Source organism: Vigna radiata, chromosome 11 (assembly GCF_000741045.1).
Source record: "Vigna radiata var. radiata cultivar VC1973A chromosome 11, Vradiata_ver6, whole genome shotgun sequence".
NCBI classification, from domain to species: domain Eukaryota; kingdom Viridiplantae; phylum Streptophyta; class Magnoliopsida; order Fabales; family Fabaceae; genus Vigna; species Vigna radiata.
Window position 1 is genome coordinate 10,060,160 of NC_028361.1, and position 17,607 is coordinate 10,077,766.

At 33.0% G+C, this 17,607-nt stretch overlaps 3 protein-coding genes across 4 annotated transcripts; 1 reads left to right on the plus strand and 2 right to left on the minus strand.

The window, feature by feature from the left end:
* The first annotated feature begins 506 nt into the window (after nt 1-506).
* Nucleotides 507-1,993, plus strand: LOC106777112 (glycine-rich cell wall structural protein 1.8-like). Its single transcript, XM_014664639.2, has one exon. It carries the CDS (start codon nt 568-570, stop codon nt 1,711-1,713), a length of 1,146 nt encoding a protein of 381 aa, XP_014520125.1. The 5' UTR covers nt 507-567; the 3' UTR covers nt 1,714-1,993.
* A 1,565-nt stretch (nt 1,994-3,558) lies between these two features.
* LOC106777970 (ubiquitin carboxyl-terminal hydrolase 21) lies at nt 3,559-8,224 on the minus strand. Of its 2 annotated transcripts, XM_014665817.2 has the most exons (9): nt 7,511-8,224; nt 7,301-7,421; nt 6,905-7,015; nt 6,528-6,694; nt 6,040-6,369; nt 5,800-5,922; nt 4,774-5,350; nt 4,482-4,679; nt 3,559-3,879 (listed from the first exon to the last, which is right to left on the minus strand). In XM_014665817.2, the coding sequence occupies exons 1-9, from the start codon at nt 7,895-7,897 to the stop codon at nt 3,872-3,874; spliced, it is 2,022 nt and encodes a 673-aa protein (XP_014521303.1). In that variant the 5' UTR covers nt 7,898-8,224; the 3' UTR covers nt 3,559-3,871. The 2 variants fall into 2 exon arrangements, with proteins under 2 accessions (XP_014521303.1, XP_014521302.1); XM_014665816.2 differs by lacking the exon at nt 3,559-3,879 and having other exon boundaries at nt 4,133-4,679.
* A 4,691-nt stretch (nt 8,225-12,915) lies between these two features.
* Nucleotides 12,916-16,646, minus strand: LOC106776748 (probable ADP-ribosylation factor GTPase-activating protein AGD8). The gene is made up of 7 exons (XM_014664218.1): nt 16,578-16,646; nt 16,383-16,501; nt 15,709-16,099; nt 15,357-15,608; nt 14,080-14,202; nt 13,235-13,327; nt 12,916-13,023 (listed from the first exon to the last, which is right to left on the minus strand). Exons 1-7 carry the CDS (start codon nt 16,644-16,646, stop codon nt 12,916-12,918), a joined length of 1,155 nt encoding a protein of 384 aa, XP_014519704.1.
* Between the last annotated feature and the right edge of the window lie 961 nt (nt 16,647-17,607).

The following is a 17,607-nucleotide window of genomic DNA, read 5'->3' on the forward strand; positions in this document are numbered from 1 at the left end:
AATGATCATAATTATCAAAACAAACTCTTGCTCTCCTAATATATTAAACATTACCACTCAGTGTTTGAAGCCATATGATTGGTAGTATATGTTATTTGTGAAGAGTTGTTCCATGCATTCAAATAATGGTAGCACTCTTCAGTTGAAACGTAAAATTAGGAATGTGGTGGAAATAACAGAAAGGTTTTTGGGCATGAAAGATGAAAGTAAAATAAGAAAAAATGGAAGAAGAAGATTATGAAAGTAAGTGGTGAGTGGATAGGTAGGTACTAGGTAGGCATATAGAAAAGGGTGAAGTTGAAAAAAGAAAAGAAAAAAAGCGTAGGTTTGTTGTATGGATGTGGAAGACAGCAGAAGCACACAATGAGAATAGTGTGAGAGTGGTTTTCAGTGTATCTTTGTATGTTGGCTTAATGGACCACACTGTGGGGACATCCAACTTTCATATCCATGTGCTTCAACCACTCTTTGCTCTCAACGCGCCTTCCCAATCCCTATAAATACCCTTCAACCTTCCTCACTTCTAAACCAACCTAGCTTCTGGGATTTCATCTTCACTTCAATCCCATGGCTACTATACATACATTTCCCACTCTTCTTTTCTCACTACTGTTCGCTCTGGGTCTGTGTTCTGCTAGAAGGGCCCTTCTCACCTTTGATACTGGATATGGTCTAGGCATTGGCATTGCTGGTGGTTATGGTGCTGGTGGAGGTGGCGGCTCCGGTGGTGGCGGTGGATATGGTGGGGAGAATGGAGTTGTTGGGTATGGAGGTGGTAGTGGCGGAGGACAGGGTGGGGGAGTAGGATATGGCGGTGATCATGGATATGGTGGTGGTGGTGGAAGTGGTGGCGGTGGCGGTGTGGCTTATGGTGGTGGGGGAGAGCATGGTGGTGGTTATGGTGGAGGTCAAGGAGGTGGAGCAGGTGGAGGATACGGAGCCGGTGGGGAACATGGCATTGGGTATGGAGGAGGTGGCGGAAGTGGTGCTGGTGGTGGGGGTGGGTATGGTGCAGGAGGAGCACAGGGTGGTGGATATGGTACGGGTGGAGGAGCTGGTGGTGGTGCAGGAGGACAGCAAGGGGGCGGTTACGGGGGTGGTCAAGGAGGTGGAGGGGGAACAGGTGGAGGATACGGTGAAGGTGGAGTACATGGTGGTGGTTATGGTGGTAGTGGTCAAGGAAGTGGAGGTGGAGCAGGTGGAGGGTATGGTGGTGGTGGTGGACAAGGAGGTGGAGCTGGTGGAGGATATGGTGCGGGTGGAGAGCATGGAGGTGGATATGGTGGTGGACAAGGAGGAGGAGCGGGTGGAGGATACGGTGCGGGTGGAGAGCACGGTGGTGGATCAGGGGGTGGTCAAGGAGGGGGAGCTGGTGGAGGGTATGGTACCGGCGGAGAGCATGGTGGGGGATATGGGGCTGGCCAAGGAGGTGGAGCAGGCGGAGGGTATGGTGGAGAGCATGGTGGTGGTTATGGCGGAGGTGAAGGAGGTGGAGGAGGATATGGTTCCGGTGGGGAACATGGCATTGGATACGGAGGAGGTGGTGGAAGTGGAGGTGGGAGTGGAGGAGGTTATGGTGATGGAGGAGCTCATGGAGGTGGATATGGTGGCGGCGCCGGTGGAGGAGGTGGGTATGGGGCAGGTGGAGCACATGGTGGTGGTTACGGAGGAGGTGGTGGAAGTGGCGTGGGCCATGGTGGCTATGTTCCCTAAGAATTTTTCTACAAAGCACAATAGATATCGAAGTGAAACCTTGGAAAGAATAAGCATGATGTTATAATAATAATAATAATAATAATAATAATAATAATAATAATAAACTAAAGATTTTTATGTACGCAAATTTTTATTCCAAATTTTAAAAAAGTGGGACCCATGAATGTAAAAATGAATATCCGTGTGAAAGTATTATTTGTGTTATGGTAAAACTATTCTCTTCTTCTTGTACTTGTTTTTCTATTTATATGGAAGAAATATGCTGAGTTTGAAAATATCTTTCTGCTCCATCTTGGTGCAAACAAACACCTTCAATTACTACAAAAAAAGATTGGTCGGTACTAATTAAATCTCTAAACTTTCACCAAATCACACTATACATAATATCCTACTCATCTAATATAACGAATGTTTATTTATTTGTTATATGGAAATGATTATTTAACATATTAAGTAAAAGTAGAGTTAAACATACATCATAAATATTTTAACTAATTAAGAAAATTATACCAACTACATTCGAATATATAGAACAGATTATAGTGATCATTTAGTATTTAATTCCATTATAAGTTGGAGTGGTAAGCTAGAAAGTTATATAAAAACAAAGGAGAAAAATATGATGATATCCAGGAAAAGAGAGAAGAGGAAGAAAAAATAGATACAATAATTGGTGATATCACTAAGAGGAGAGTGAATAATAGTAATATTATATTATCTGTGAGGAAAATGACCGCATGTCATCGCTCCAACCTTATGCTCTACAAATAACAAGAATAGTAATAACATGATATATATTTATAGTTATTTAACATATATTATAGGAATAAAATGAATTTTTATATTTTAAAACAATATTAAGAAAAGATTAAATAAATATAAAAAAAATTATGTGTATCAAAATATTATTTTTTAAAAAAAAATAACATGATTACCGAGTAGTAAGAAAAGTCAAATCCCTTATACATCATTTAACATAGAATTAATGAGTCGATTTTATTTGGTCTTATAGGGGCAGAATCATAATAGTGATTATTAGTGGATTTTGGTAAGGAAGTAATGAACATTAGTTTTAGATACAAAATTAAAGTACGTGGATATTGCTAATTAAAGCGATGATATTTAAGTAGGCTAAATTACACAAGTGGAATGCTAAGCCCTGGCATGAGTCCAACCACAACATTTCTATTGGTGGTTTCAAAAGGCATTGACAACGGTGTCAGGGTTAAAAAGTGAAAAACATTTATAAAAATTTAAAAAAATCTTTGACGAAATTCTTTCTAAACTTAAAAGGAAAAACTTTTTTTATCATCACTTTTTTAATAACTTTTTGACAACGGATACGTGACAGCTTATGATAAGTCTGTTTTAAATATTTTTTAAACATAAATTCAAATAGACCAATAAAATGATGACACGTGTCCTATTGTCAAATAAATTATCAAAAAGTGTTGTCAAAATATCATTGTCCAAACTTAAAACACTCTTTCTCCCTCTCACTTTCACGTTTACTGACTTTCTCTCTCCATCTCAACCCCTCTTTCCCTTTTCCAATATTTTTTTTATGGTTAAATTATCATTAAAAGAATTAAATTAAAATTCAGAAAACATAATTGAATTTCAAAAACGGATTCTATTTTTATTGGATTTAAAAATTCGGTTCTATCTTCATCAGAAATTTAGAAATTTAATGAAGTAAGAATCAATTTTTCAAATCCAATGAAGACATTAGTATTACTAAATCTCCGATTTTACAGATCAATATTTTCTCTCATCCAAAACCTCTTTTCTAACTTATCCCTCACAGGAAGCTGGACCTATGACAAACAAATGGAGGTGAAGGAGGTGAAAAAAACAAATAATCATAAAAATATATATATTTACATTATAAGATATGTTTATAAAACTTGTACTAAATTAAAGTATAAAAGAAAAATAAATCCTATAAGATACTCTGAGATAACATTTGATGATATTTTACCGTACCCTCGAGCTTAAGCTTGCTAAACATTAGCTTGTTAGAAGAAAACAATTTATTTAGCCCCAAAAAAGATTAAAGAAAAACAAAAATTAAATAAATTTGAGACCAGTGCTCCACCTGTTGAGAAAAGCCAGGGACTTTGCGTCTAGGGATGAAATCAAGACATTAAGAAGCCTAAGCATCTGTAACAACCAAATAATGACAACAACGAATCAGATAATTAGATAACAAAAGAATAACAAACTCGAGTTCCAAGATTTTGTTTAGAGGAACTCAGCTGCTAAGCATGCCTCACAGAATAGTATAATTTCGTATATCATCTTATAAAATAGATTTTAGTTTTAATTAAATCTCAATTGATTTATAACATGAACTTTGCCCTGAGTTATATAAGTTAATTATATGTTATTAACTCATGCATATCTCTAGACCGGATTTAATCACCAACAGACATAATCAACGTCAAGATTATCTTATTTACGATGTTACTATTTATTATACATTCTTGTCCTCACTGGCTACATGTTACACCTGTGCAGAAAGGGAACATATACGGATAACCAGTACATCCTTCCACTCTCTCTCGAGTGTGAAACTATACAATTCGGTGGTGATATTAAGAAGTCTAAACATATATATCACTACTTCAGGCTTCGCACCACAACAATTCAAGTACATAAACAAAACACCAAAAAGACCATTCACTGTGAAATTCCAGCTGCCACAGGGCGGCTGACAGATGTTTGGTTTGATTTTTTGCGATCAAGAGAGGTGGTTTTCTTACACTGCAATGAATCCACTTTTTTTCTCTTGTTTGAAGCTCCATCTGGAACATATTTCATAAGTTCCGCTCTCCTTGAACCAGTCTTGTTCAGATATTTCATAGCTTCTCGTCGTCGAAGATCCTCGTTACACTGATGGAGTGGTCTTGTACGGCTCTGCTTACTCTCCTTCGATTTATCACGTGAGATATGAAATTTAACTGACAAATCCAACTCAAGCTTATTAAACAAACAAATCATACATAGAAATAGTGCTGAAAAAAAAAAGGCAATTAGCATAATTATATTCACTACCTGAAGCATCATCAAGAGGGGAGGTGGGCGGAGGCGAAGGCGGAGATGGTGAAGGAGCACCGGCACTCTCTCTAAAATCAACAACTTCCTCACAATCATGGTTATTATCAACACTAACATTCTTAGTATAAGATTTTCCATCAATCATGGAACGAGCATCCAAGGTCACCCTGTTTCTGAACTTTTGGGTTTCAACATCTTTAGAGCTGCTATGGAAAGAAATGCTCTCCTGATTTGACCCGTAGAGAAATCGTCCACAGCCATGAGTAGCATCTTTAGTGTCATTTGTTTCAGAAAAAGCAAGTTGGTCTGGACAAATATAATCAAACGGAGGATCAGAACATCCTTTGGATACACCAGCCCCACCTTCTTCAGTACTTGGAACTAAACTGGGATTAGATTTAGACATGTCATCACCAACGTCTAAAACAGACGTAGGAGATGTACTTGAAATATTTGGATCCAAACATTGCTTTCGAGATTCCATGATACTAGAGAACCATGGAGTACCCTGTCTTGCATAAAACAGTATGTATGCTTCCTGAGACAGTACAGAGTCTCCTGATACCTCAGTAACCTGAAGAAAAACCCCAGATACATGTTCTAACTTTAGAATGAACATCAACCAACACAATAATTACAAAAGCACAAACCACATGAAAAGAAACTTCAGAAGAAACGAACTTGTTTAAGCTACGGAAGACTAAATGTTGGGAGAATAGAACACAGAATCTTAACATAGTTCAATCATAGCAATTCCACATGCTTATATAGGAAACAAGGTAATATTAAACTAAACTAAACTATCTATGGTAGTATCACTTTTAACTATAGGAAACTGTATACTGAATATGTCAAACCAAAAGGCATGAACTATCAAACAAAATTCAAATATATTTCTTTAATTTAATAACAATGGCCAATGAAATATCTAGTACCATGAAGAAACATTGGGAAGAACTAACATTTTAACATCGAACACATACACAAAATATCTACGAACATCTAAAGGGGAAACAATAATACCATTGAATCATCCAACTTGTGCCATGTGTCTGGACCAGAGCGAATAAAGCAGAAGTAATGCCCTGAAGTAGAAGAAAATCCAGTATGCACAACAATGGCATATAAATCATATTTCATCAGTACCTATCAGCGTAAAAATGAGTCAGAACACCGAATTCATGAGGGAAACAAAACAACTCAAAAACTAAACACGTGCAAAGATCTAGTAAATGTAAGTTCGGCAATAAAACCACAACTCACATCATTGTTTTGATTAGAAATGGTGTAAGGCTGCAAGTCTAACTCCAATGGGAAATCAATATGCTTATCAATCTTCTCAACAAAAATCCCATCTGTCTTAAACCTTTTTAAATGAAATGCTGCAATTGATGGTGTCATATCCAACATAAGCTGCTTCTCCATGGACACATCTTCCTTGCAGCTATCGCATCTAAAGTTTGCGTCAATCTTTTCCACCTTAGTAAAAGATTCCAGAGCACTTGGAAGAGAATCTACACTTTCTATCTCTAAACTCATGTCAATTAACGGCTCATAAGTGTCAGAAGTGCAACCACAGCTACAACATTGAAGCTAAAACACAATAAACAGATAAATATTAGCAATTTAGCAAACACAACATTGTTAATCAAAACCAAAACAAAAATTCCAACAAAAGATAACTATGCGTACACAAGACAAATAAAGGAGCCAAAACCCAAAGTGTTTAACAATGTACTTCACTGTCATACTTTGCTAATGAGACGACCACCAAATACTTTCTGTACAAGATTATCATCTTCAAAATTTAAATCAGTCTTCTTCAAATCTAGGAAACGCCTTTCCAGTTTATCTAAAGCACACTGCATGAATTCATGGGCATCCTCCTGCTGATATCTTCTAAATCCAGAAGAAAAAACTGTAATGATGATAGTTATGGATTACAACAGTCATAAGTGAAAAATAAATCAATCTTGCAGTGTTCAAAAGTTATATTTCACAAGCTAATCATGCAAAAGTTACTACTAGTGACAATCCTTAATTCTTCCGGCCAAGTGAGTGGGCACAGATCCACATTAGACTGCGAGCTAGTTAAACAATCATCATGGAAGTCATAAAAGAAGGATACAACTCAAATTGTTCACGAATCTCAAAGGTGAGAGAGTCCGCCCACATGCGGACAAAGAGCGTTCAACCTGGTCACGAAAAGTGCATATAACACAAAAGCGATCCATATGACCTGAAATTTCCAATCCCAAAAATCAGAAACTATACATGAGAAATAGACAGATACTCAAACCATACACACAACAGCAAGGAGCAAACAGCTGTAAAGGCGCTGCTTTAGAAATTTCAATCCTAAAGATAACCCACCCACTCAAGCAGTCAACCACAAAAGTAATGAACAAAGAGCTGATCATCAGTAACTGACAGGTCCCTCAACAATACTACAGATCACCCAACACGCTAGAACAAAACACGTATAAACAACACCAAAATTAAAATTCAAACAAGCATAACTCACCAGCGCAAGGGAAATTATGAGTACACGCACGAATACCCTGCACTAGAGGCACTGTATGTGTAAAGCATTGCAGTATAGCATTGAGAAAACACGTATTGCCGAGATTCGAAAGTCCTGCTCCCTGTTAAACGGAACACAATATCATCAGTATAAAAATTAAGAGAAAAAAACCATTGAAAAAATAAAGCCAGAGAAAACAACGACCACAACCATGTTAGAAGGCCCAATTGCATAGACAGATTCTGCACCCATTGAACCCTCGTTCTCATCTAAGAGCCAGGTCCCTTGGGTAGTAACCCACGATTCCGGCGCCACCGCCGAGACGGGTGAACAAGAAGTCAACAGCAGAGTCGAATCGTTGTTGAGCTGCCGGAACTGCGTGTCCGTATTACAATTCTCTTGCGCAGAGTCCTCGCCGCAAACACCGTAACCCACCGGAAGAGTAGATTCGCCGACGGCCGATAACCGACCAGAATGATCGCGACAATCGCCGACCGATTCAGAGGGACATAGAGTTTCGGAAACGAAATTAGTAGCGTGAGAATCCTCCATTGGCCCCTCTGCGGACCTAGCGGGTGAAGGGAGTGAGAAACACATTGAATTTGGCGAGGCGGAGTAAAGTTAGGGTTGAAAAGTTTGGGGTTTAAATGATGTTTAACAATTGAACAATGACTAAAAATGAAGGTGGAGGCTTTTGAACTGGAAAAAATTGGGGGGAATTTGGATTATAAATCAAAGGATAACAAATTGGGAAAGCGGGGTTTGGGGGTTAGGGTTTTGATACGAAGAAGAAGAGGAGGGAAGGTGAAATTCGTTTGAAATGAGAGGGAAAAGGGGTTCAATGTTTTCAGATTTTGGCACCAAAATCATTTTAGCGAAAGTGACATCGCGGCTATGCTCTCTCTCTCTATATCGTATACTGTATGTATGGTGTTTGGTTTTGTGCCAAAAAACTTCTTAATCTTAATACAAACCCAAGCCTCGGAGATATTTATTTATAATTAATGATCATTATCTGTCAAAGGAGGTTGTCAAATAAAATTAAATGCATTTGTTAAATTAAATTACACAAAAAATGCTAACTGTTTTTTATTTAATGTAATAAATATTATTGTTATTTTACATTTTTTATCTTTATTATATACACAAGAAAGTTTTCAATATTAGTATGACAATTATTGCCTACTAAAATAAAATTTAAATTAAAAAGAAATTACAAGCGGAAGTTCAAATGAGTTAATAATATTGGACCTTGAACAATTAATTATTTAACATTTAGAAATATTTTAATTCCTCGTGTTTTTACTCTAAAGATTGAAACATAAATGATTGAGTAAAAAATAAAAGTACTATTGCTTTTTAAAATATATACATATATATATATATATAATATTTATTTTTTATTTTCTAGCAAATATAATTTAATAAAATACATTGACTGGTTATCAGAAAATTACTGTACCAAAAAGAAAATCATGAATAATTAACTATTGTGATTTTGATTGTTTTACAATAATCCAGTAGTGTGCAATGAAAGCTTTTTGATAACAGAAATAGATCATTATTATCTAAATCTTGTTATCAAATGGTTTTTTATGAGTCTAGTTTCATGCATTAATAGATCACCATAATGAAAACAAAAAATAATTGTTAACTAAATATCATTTTTTTATTTTTATTGCCGCACTGGCCGAAAAGTTGATTATTATCTAAATTATATAGTAACAAGAAAACGTGTACGATAATAAAAAAATATTATTATATAAATCTCAAAATTCTAAATATCTTTCATGCGTCATAGTTTCTTGCCGTAATACTTTATAATAATAAAAACGATAATATTTATCTGTTTCACACGGAAAAGTAGTTACTATCTAAATATTTCTGTAAAATACAAATTAGTTATTATCTAAATTTGATGGAAAAATTAAACAAAAACAATAAAATCTTAACAAATAGCAATAGTGGAAACTCAATCTATCTTCTTGCGAGCATCTACCATCAAAACAAATAAAGAAAAAAAAATCCAAAGCAAACATTCCAATAATTTAAAACATGAAAACTCTTTAATGATAAAAATCATGAGTAGTCCAGATGAAAGAAAATAGCAATAAAATCTTAACAAATAGCAATAGTGGAAACTCAATCTATCTTCTTGCGAGCATCTACCATCAAAACAAATAAAGAAAAAAAAAATCCAAAGCAAACATTCCAATAATTTAAAACATGAAAACTCTTTAATGATAAAAATCATGAGTAGTCCAGATGAAAGAAAAAATCACTATAATCAATAATAGGATACAAATAAAAACATCAAAAGGTGTTTTGAATCAGTCAAACTAACCAAACATAAATATTTAAAAAATAAAAATAAAGAAAATGAAAATTCTCCAAAACATTTTATGTGAAGTTGTTTTCTCCTAAAACAGAATTTTGATTGACGATCCAAACGGTCAAAATGAAGAATCATGCGTCTAGAACTCACTGTCCAAAAATCAGCCTGATCCAACGATGAACAACTTCACAACGACCAAAACACCAGTGCAAACTTTGTGTTATGCGGGAAAGACTTTATCTCTTCCTATTTCTCTCACATGGTTTTTCTTTCTCTTCAAATGACTCTTCTACTCCATATTAATTTGAATCTTCTCTAAAATAAAGTGAAACATGATGGTCTACATTATTTGGGCCTGTTTTCCACATAGGAAGGGAGCCCAATAACCCAACAAATCCCTCCCTCACAACTATACGAAGATATTTGTCAAATCAGCAATCTCACAACAAGCTTCAAACTTTCCTCTTGGCAATGCCTTGATCATCACATCAGTACCATTACCATTTATACGAACTTTGGCTAACTCCAACAACTTAGCATCTAAAACATCACGTATCAAATGATACCTCACATCGATATGTTTGGATTTAGAATGAAAAGTTAGATTCTTACCAAGATGGATAACACTTTGATTGTCACAACACAAGTATTTACCTTTAAAAAAATCAAACTCTTGCAATAATTTCTTCACCCATAACAACTCCTTACATGCTTCAGTAAGTGCAATGAATTCTACCTCAGTAGCAGACAACGCTACACAGTTTTACAACTTTGATTGTCAAGCCACAATTCTCCTACAAATTGAACCAAATAGCCTGAAGTGGACTTTCTGCAATCAATATCTCCAACCATATCTGAATTTGAGTAGCTCACCAAAGTAGGCTTATTACCTCCAAAACAAAGCCTCAAACCACTAGTACCACGAAGATACATCAAAATCTATTTCACAACATTCCAATGCTCTTTACTTGGATTTGGCAAAAATCTACTGTACCAACAACATGTGAAATATCAGGTCTTGTACATACCATTGCATACATAAAACTATCCACTGTAAAAGAATAAGGAATTTTGCTCATATTTATCTTCTCAACTTCATTTGAAGGACTTTGTTTAACACTCAATTTAAAATGAGAAACAAGAGGAGTACTTATAACTTTAGAATTTTCCATTTTGAATATCTACATCACCTTTTAAGTGTAGTGCTCCTATGATAGCCAAAGTTTTTTATCTATTCTATCATGAGTGATACTTATACCAAAAATCTTTTTAGCAGTTCCCATGTCTTTTATAATAAATGATTCATCTAAAACTCTTAAAGTAATTAAGACAACAACTTACATCATTAATAATAGCTATACAACATCAAGATATAAGCCCAAACATAAGCCCAAAGAATAAAGTACAATAATCGGTCAATGTAACATTATATATACTATGAAAATGAAGGAAGTTTATATTACTTACCAGATGAAGGTCTCAGCAAACCACGGAGGCCGAACGACAGTGTTTGCTGAAGGAGATTGTTCTGGCAATGACGCACTACCCCATTTAGAGAAAATGCTTCGAAGACCTTCAGTGCGTTCGGTAGAGGAGGCTTTCACTGCGTTCGACAGAGGAGACTTCGAGTTAGGGTTCGACAGAGGTTCCAGTACGGCCACAACTTCGGTTCGACTGAGGGAAAACGACAGCTCCAATGCGACACTACAGGTCCAATGAGGGACAATGGTCCTTCAGCTGCACAAAAAGACAGTTTGATGGGAGAACAAGAAGCCTCGACGAGGGAGAACAAGGCTCGACGAGGGAGAACGATGGGTTGACAACACAACAATGAGTGTCAACACAATCAGACATAGAGAATCATGGTTGCAGTGAGTGAGGGAGAATGATAGATTCAGCAAGGTAGGGCTCGCATAGTCGAATACCTAGGGCTCTAGAAGGGGAGAAACTTTTTAGTCGAGGGGGGAGGGAATGAAACAACATATTTTTTTTCAATTTATTATTTAACTTTTTTCAATGGTTTGGCTTTTGTGGTCATAATTATGTATTTATTTATTTTTGTTTTCAAAATAAATTCTGGTGTTTTTATTCTATTATTTATTATATATGAGGTGCCCTTTAGTTGATATACACAAATATTAAAAAAATAAAATAAAAAATCTATTGTATTTTAAACTTTTGGCTATTTCGATTAACAACTTTCTTTTTTTCTTTCCACTTTTGTGAGTATTTATTCTAATCTTGTTATTCACAAGTAAAAAGCATAATTTACTTGCTAAAAGAGACATGTGAGGTTTTATCTTTTACATGATTTCTCAATCAAACTCAAGTTATCATAATAGTACTGATAAAGAATTGCTATGATGCACATATGAACAGGAGAGAAAAAAAAAGTTAATGTCGTTTCGGTGTATTTAATGGGAGGAACTTAATTAAGACAAAATTTATCACGTTTGAACAAAATTGAAACTTTTAAATAACTTTTGGACAAAATAAAACTTTTAAATCATGTTTGGACAAAATTATTTTTTTTTTAAAGGATAAACAAACTTGACACACTACATCCAAATTAAAGATAAAGAAAATAATTAAACCATTAAAATATTATGTTTTAAGTTATAGAACTAATATTTAATATTTAATGGGAGTTAAAATATTACCACCCAACTTATATATTAAAAGTTTATCAGAATTTGTAACATAATTTTACATGGATGAAAATATCATTTTTCGTAAAAGGAAAAGATACTTTGATAATCTGAATAAAAATACATACATTTGACACTTTTTGTTAATAATATAATATATTATAACTTTTAAATGAAATAAAAAGTAACACATATATAATTAAGATTTGTTATTTTAAATTGTGAAATGAGTGTATTTTATCTTTTTATATGAAAATCATGAAAACGGGCTGACTAGTTGTGAAAGTAACGTATCAAATGCATACTTAACTAAAGTAAAAGCTACGAAAAAAAAGAAAAAGAGTCTAGTTAACAAAATAAAAACAAAACATTTAAGTAACTAATAAGGAAAATGGTAAAGTTATCCATTATAACTTGTTACTCATCTTTTGAGATACTAATTAATTAGCACTTTGTTTTGTATCATATTAAAAAAATTCAGAAGATGGCATTTCAGTTTGTGTTGAAAATAATTTTTTATTAGTGACGTGAAACCCTTGTTAAAAAATATTTAATTGTTATATGTTGTACTATAATTACATTTACAGGTGGCTGTCAATTACATAATTATTTTATATAAAAAGCTTATATTCTTAAATTGTTCTATCCTGAATATCTGTTATCAGATTGGAAGCCAAGAAACTGAGTTTCTTCCCAGTCTCACCTGCCATATTTCTGAGAGAAGAAATGTCTTCATAAGCCTACAAAACACCACAATAAGAACAGAAATATGTGATGTGAAGGACATAAGAAACACAGTGACACCAAAATTTGCATTTTTATTTTAATTTTTTTAGTAAATTTTCATATAATAATAAATTATTAATAAATTTTAAAGTGTGAATATAATTAAAATAAAAAAAATCATGATAATAAAGATGAATAATAAAATTTATAAATCCAAAAACATACACGGAAAGATAGTCTATTAAGGAGGTCATTAGCATCAACATCAACATTGGAAGAGTTACCAAAAAGATCGGCACTAGAAATGGAAGTTGAATCCTGAAAATACAAGAGAATCATCACTGTCAAACACCAAAATTTAGACTTAGGAGATTTTAATTTCTAATTTTTAAAATGTGTAATGTTAATGTCATAGTGCTAATATAGATAACAACAAAAATTAGTGTAGCTAATTAACAAAACATCAACAAACTTTCCAACGATAAACAGGATTTTACGAGAAAATTATAACAATAAAAAGTAAGAAAATTTTGCGAAGATTATTCATATTTAGCTTGTGTTAAATTATTTATCATAACAATGGTTTTCAATTGCTACAACCTTGTGATTACAATGTCTACATGCATGCCATGAAAATAACACAAATGTTTTATAACTAACATAAGACTAATTTTTTTAGGCTAATTTAAGCTTTAGAATAAATTTGTATAAATAACTTTTATCACATTAAAACAAATGTTAGTAGGCATTATGGCATTTAAAAGGTGAAAGAAATGAAAAAAAAAAATATCTACTTTTGTTCAATTCATCCATGATTTATCTAAATTGTGATGAATCTTTTGAAAGAGATACAGTAAATACATTTTAAAACAATGAAAGATGAACCAAATTTACACATAATTGATATAAATTTTTATCTAAAACTTAAAAAAAAAAACATTTTGTAAGTTTTTTTTTATTTTTTATTTTCATTTTTATTAAGTATAAACATAAACTCACATTTAAATTTTCTAACAAATTGTATAATTTCAAACCATGTTTCAAACATTTATTATAATAAGAACACTTACTGAAAATTTTGAGAGGATAACTTTTGAATCATTTGCATCTTTGTTTTGATCTCCAAAAAATTGAGAGGAAGAAATTGATTTAGCATTTGAGAATTTCCTTCTTGCTTCGTTGGACTCCTCAATCTAGTAAGGGTGGTGATCAAAGACAAAAAATAAGAACCGAATTAAAATGAAAATAACCCCAAAACATATACATATGTTATATATAGATGATTAATCATGGTTGTTTGAGGTTAACTGAGATAATTATACAAAAATTATGTTTGGTGTCTATGGGTTATAAACATAAAGTAGTTTAGTTACTAAAATTCAATATGGTTTTTTTGTCCTAAATTGAATGAAATTAAGAGTCCACAAAAATTACTAAATGTCTATAGAAGAAGTATAATGTGTTTATGGACATTGAAGAGTGTAATTTCCTTCAAAGTCATAATATTTGAGGCAAATGTTAATTTTTGATGTCCAAACAAAATTATAGATTCCAAAGAAAAAATATTATGTTTTTAATAGGGTTTTGTTCATATGATATGGTCATTTTTTTTTATCAATTTTTAACTTTTGGTTAGTATACAATTTATTTTGTAAATCTTTCTCCATTTTGTTTTATAATCTCTTTAAGGCTTTCTTCATTTGAGCGGATTTGGGAGAGAGTATTTGAGAGGATTTGAAAATAATTTTTTTTATTGTTTTTTTGAATAGATTTTTTTGAAGTAAATCTTTTTAATTTGTCACATAAATTAAATTTTACACTAATTTTTACAAACTTTACTTCCAAATTCACTCTCGTTTACTTTCAAATTTACTCAAATAAACAGAAAAAAAAAATTACCTTCAAATTCTCTCAAATTCACTAAATTACTCTCTCTAAAATTCACTCAAGTGAACAAGGCCTAAAGCATATTTTTTTATTGTTTTTATCACAATAAAAAGTAGATTAATTGTTGTCCATCTAAAATACTTCTAAAGGAATTAACTCAATATAATAAAATATTTATAAGACTAAAACAAGTAAATATATTTTTTAATATGATTAAAACAAAATAAAAACACTAAAATAGGAAAAAAAATGTGGATGGTGTTGTTTTCCAATCTTACAAAAAGGTTTACCTTAGTAATATACAATGTACATCATGAAAAAAAGTAGAATGTGATTAAACAAACAACACCAACAATACTTATGGTAATGCATGGAAGTTTTGTAATAAAAGAAAGTTATAGTATAGATAAAACCAAATATTCTTTGTAGCTAAAAGTTAAGTGTTCTAAGAATGGCTTACTTTGTCTTTTGATGAATTTGACCCAAATTCCTTTGGAGAACCACTATCCATTAAGAAGTCTGCAAAGACGCTTGATGACTCTGGTAAGGATACATGCCTTGCTAAGCGACCCTTACCTTTAGAATTCAAATCAAATGATTGGTCATTTTCTATATACTCAAATCGTGATGTAGATGATGACCCTGAAAGTGTATGCTTTTTTGCTGCGGTTGGTGGTTCTTCTGGTTTTTGCTCGTACAGATTCTCACATGACTGCATATCATAGGCATTTTCAAATGATGTGAGATCCATATCATAGTTAACCAACAAACACAACATATTTCTTCAAATATAAATGTAAATAAAAGTATACCTTTCTAGTAAGCTTTCTAGCACCAAGTCCCACAGCTTTTTTTGTTTTTTTAGCAGAAATAGGTTTTCTGACAGTATTAGAAATTGTTGTGTGTGAAGCATTTTCGTTTGGTGATTCATTAGTCTTTACTCGAGGAAGTTCTTCAACAACTTGTTCAAACTGAGAAGCAGTAGGTGATGATGGTGAATCTACCTCCTTATCTGTCATACTTTTAGCTACTTCCTTAGAAAGAATTTGTCTATATAACTCTGCAGCTCTTGATGTATATTTGGCCTCTACTTTACCACCATTAGTCCAACCATGCTGCTTAAAGAAATTTCGCGCACGGTTGTTTCCTCCCAAGATCATGGTTTTCAATTGCTCTCGACTCCACATGTCTAAGTTTGTTGATCTACAAAACAAACATATAATCAATGTTCTGATTTTTCAAACTCAAGAACATATATAACATCATCAATCATCCTCCTAATCCTATATATACATCTTCCACAAATCATACTCATTCAACAATGCAATAATTGAAACATGCAAATGTTCATAAACCTTGACATACACCATGTTCTTAATTCCCTTTAACGTTGTATGTCTGTTAATTAGCTACAAAAATCACAATCCACGTACATTATTTGTTGTGTTTGATGCATTCTGAAGCTAGGGAAAAATATTAAACTTGCCTGACAAAACTGACATGGACACCGAGACTGCGATGTGCAGCGGAACAATCGATGCAGAGGAAGATCCCATAGGTGACGGATGCCCAAGTTGGATTTTTTGCATTACAATCGAAACACATCTAAAAGAAAAAGCAGAGAAGGATGTGAAGTAGAAAGAGACAAAAATAATAAGAAATTATATGGATAATGATGAACCTTGTTTTCAGACTTTGCCTTGAGTTTCCGAAAGACATTGTTCTTGTCATATGAAGCATCTGAATCCATGTCGACGTAAAAGAGAAATGAAGAAAATTGAAACGTAAATGGGTATTTAGATAAGTAGTTTATTTATGGAATGAATTAATTCGGGGTTGTGACTTTCTCAAGTAAACGGTGTTTGCCTGGTTTTGGTCATTCCTCCTTTGAACAAAAATAACCAATCATCTTTTATGTTGTTGTATTTCTTTATAATTTTTCATTTCAATGTCTATTAAATTACTTTTTAAAGAAGGAATTAAGTTAGCTTTAAAATACTTGTTTTTGTTTCTACCATTCCTCTTCTACTTTATTAAATATGATTTCGTTTAAAAATATTAAATTAAAAGAAAAGAAATGCTAAAAATTAAATATAACATTTTTTCAAAGTTATTTTCAAACAATTTTAGTATCTTCTTACATTCACTTAATATGTTAGTGTCATATTCCTTTATTTAATATTTTTAAAATTCTAATGAAACAACTTATACACAGAAAAGTGTGTTTAAGTTTTAATTTTTAAAAATAATTTTATTTAAATCACAGGTCAGTTCAAATTTTTTAACTGAAGTTCGATAAATAATAAAAAAAAAAATCTACTTAACATTAGATTCTCAATCGCTTTACAGATCAATGCAGTTTAGGCAGAATGTCCTTTGAATCAAATTTAGTTTTATCACAATTGAATTCATTTTGAAAATTTTGAACACTCCTAGTTTTTCCTTGAACTTGTCTCCCCGCCTTTTCAGCAAACAAACTGAAAATTGTGCTAATTGACGGGCTGGGTTTTGTTCCTGGGCTTCATGAAAGAACAAAGGGGCTTCTCCATGTCCATCTGAGCTTTTTTTCTTGTATTTCCATACTTTTTTTTCTCTTCTATAATCACCTTACTCACCTACTATCCAGTTTCTCTTAACCTAAACTTAGTGTTGCATCTCCCTTCACTTAATCAGATTTTTTTCTTCATATGGTTTAGCATATCATTAAATTT

Excerpts from the sequence above, each read along its gene's own strand:
- LOC106777970 (XM_014665816.2), bottom strand. The coding sequence starts at position 7,897 with ATGTGTTTCTCACTCCCTTCACCCGCTAGGTCCGCAGAGGGGCCAATG. Across the intron at positions 5,923-6,039 it reads TTTCTAATCAAAACAATGAT|GTACTGATGAAATATGATTT; the intron begins GTGAGTTGTGGT and ends TTACGCTGATAG. Across the intron at positions 4,680-4,773 it reads CCCTCTTGATGATGCTTCAG|TTAAATTTCATATCTCACGT; the intron begins GTAGTGAATATA and ends TGGATTTGTCAG.
- LOC106777112 (XM_014664639.2), top strand. The coding sequence starts at position 568 with ATGGCTACTATACATACATTTCCCACTCTTCTTTTCTCACTACTGTTC.
- LOC106776748 (XM_014664218.1), bottom strand. The coding sequence starts at position 16,646 with ATGGATTCAGATGCTTCATATGACAAGAACAATGTCTTTCGGAAACTC. Across the intron at positions 13,328-14,079 it reads TTATCCTCTCAAAATTTTCA|GATTCAACTTCCATTTCTAG; the intron begins GTAAGTGTTCTT and ends TTGTATTTTCAG. Across the intron at positions 13,024-13,234 it reads TTAATAGACTATCTTTCCGT|GCTTATGAAGACATTTCTTC; the intron begins GTATGTTTTTGG and ends GGTGTTTTGTAG.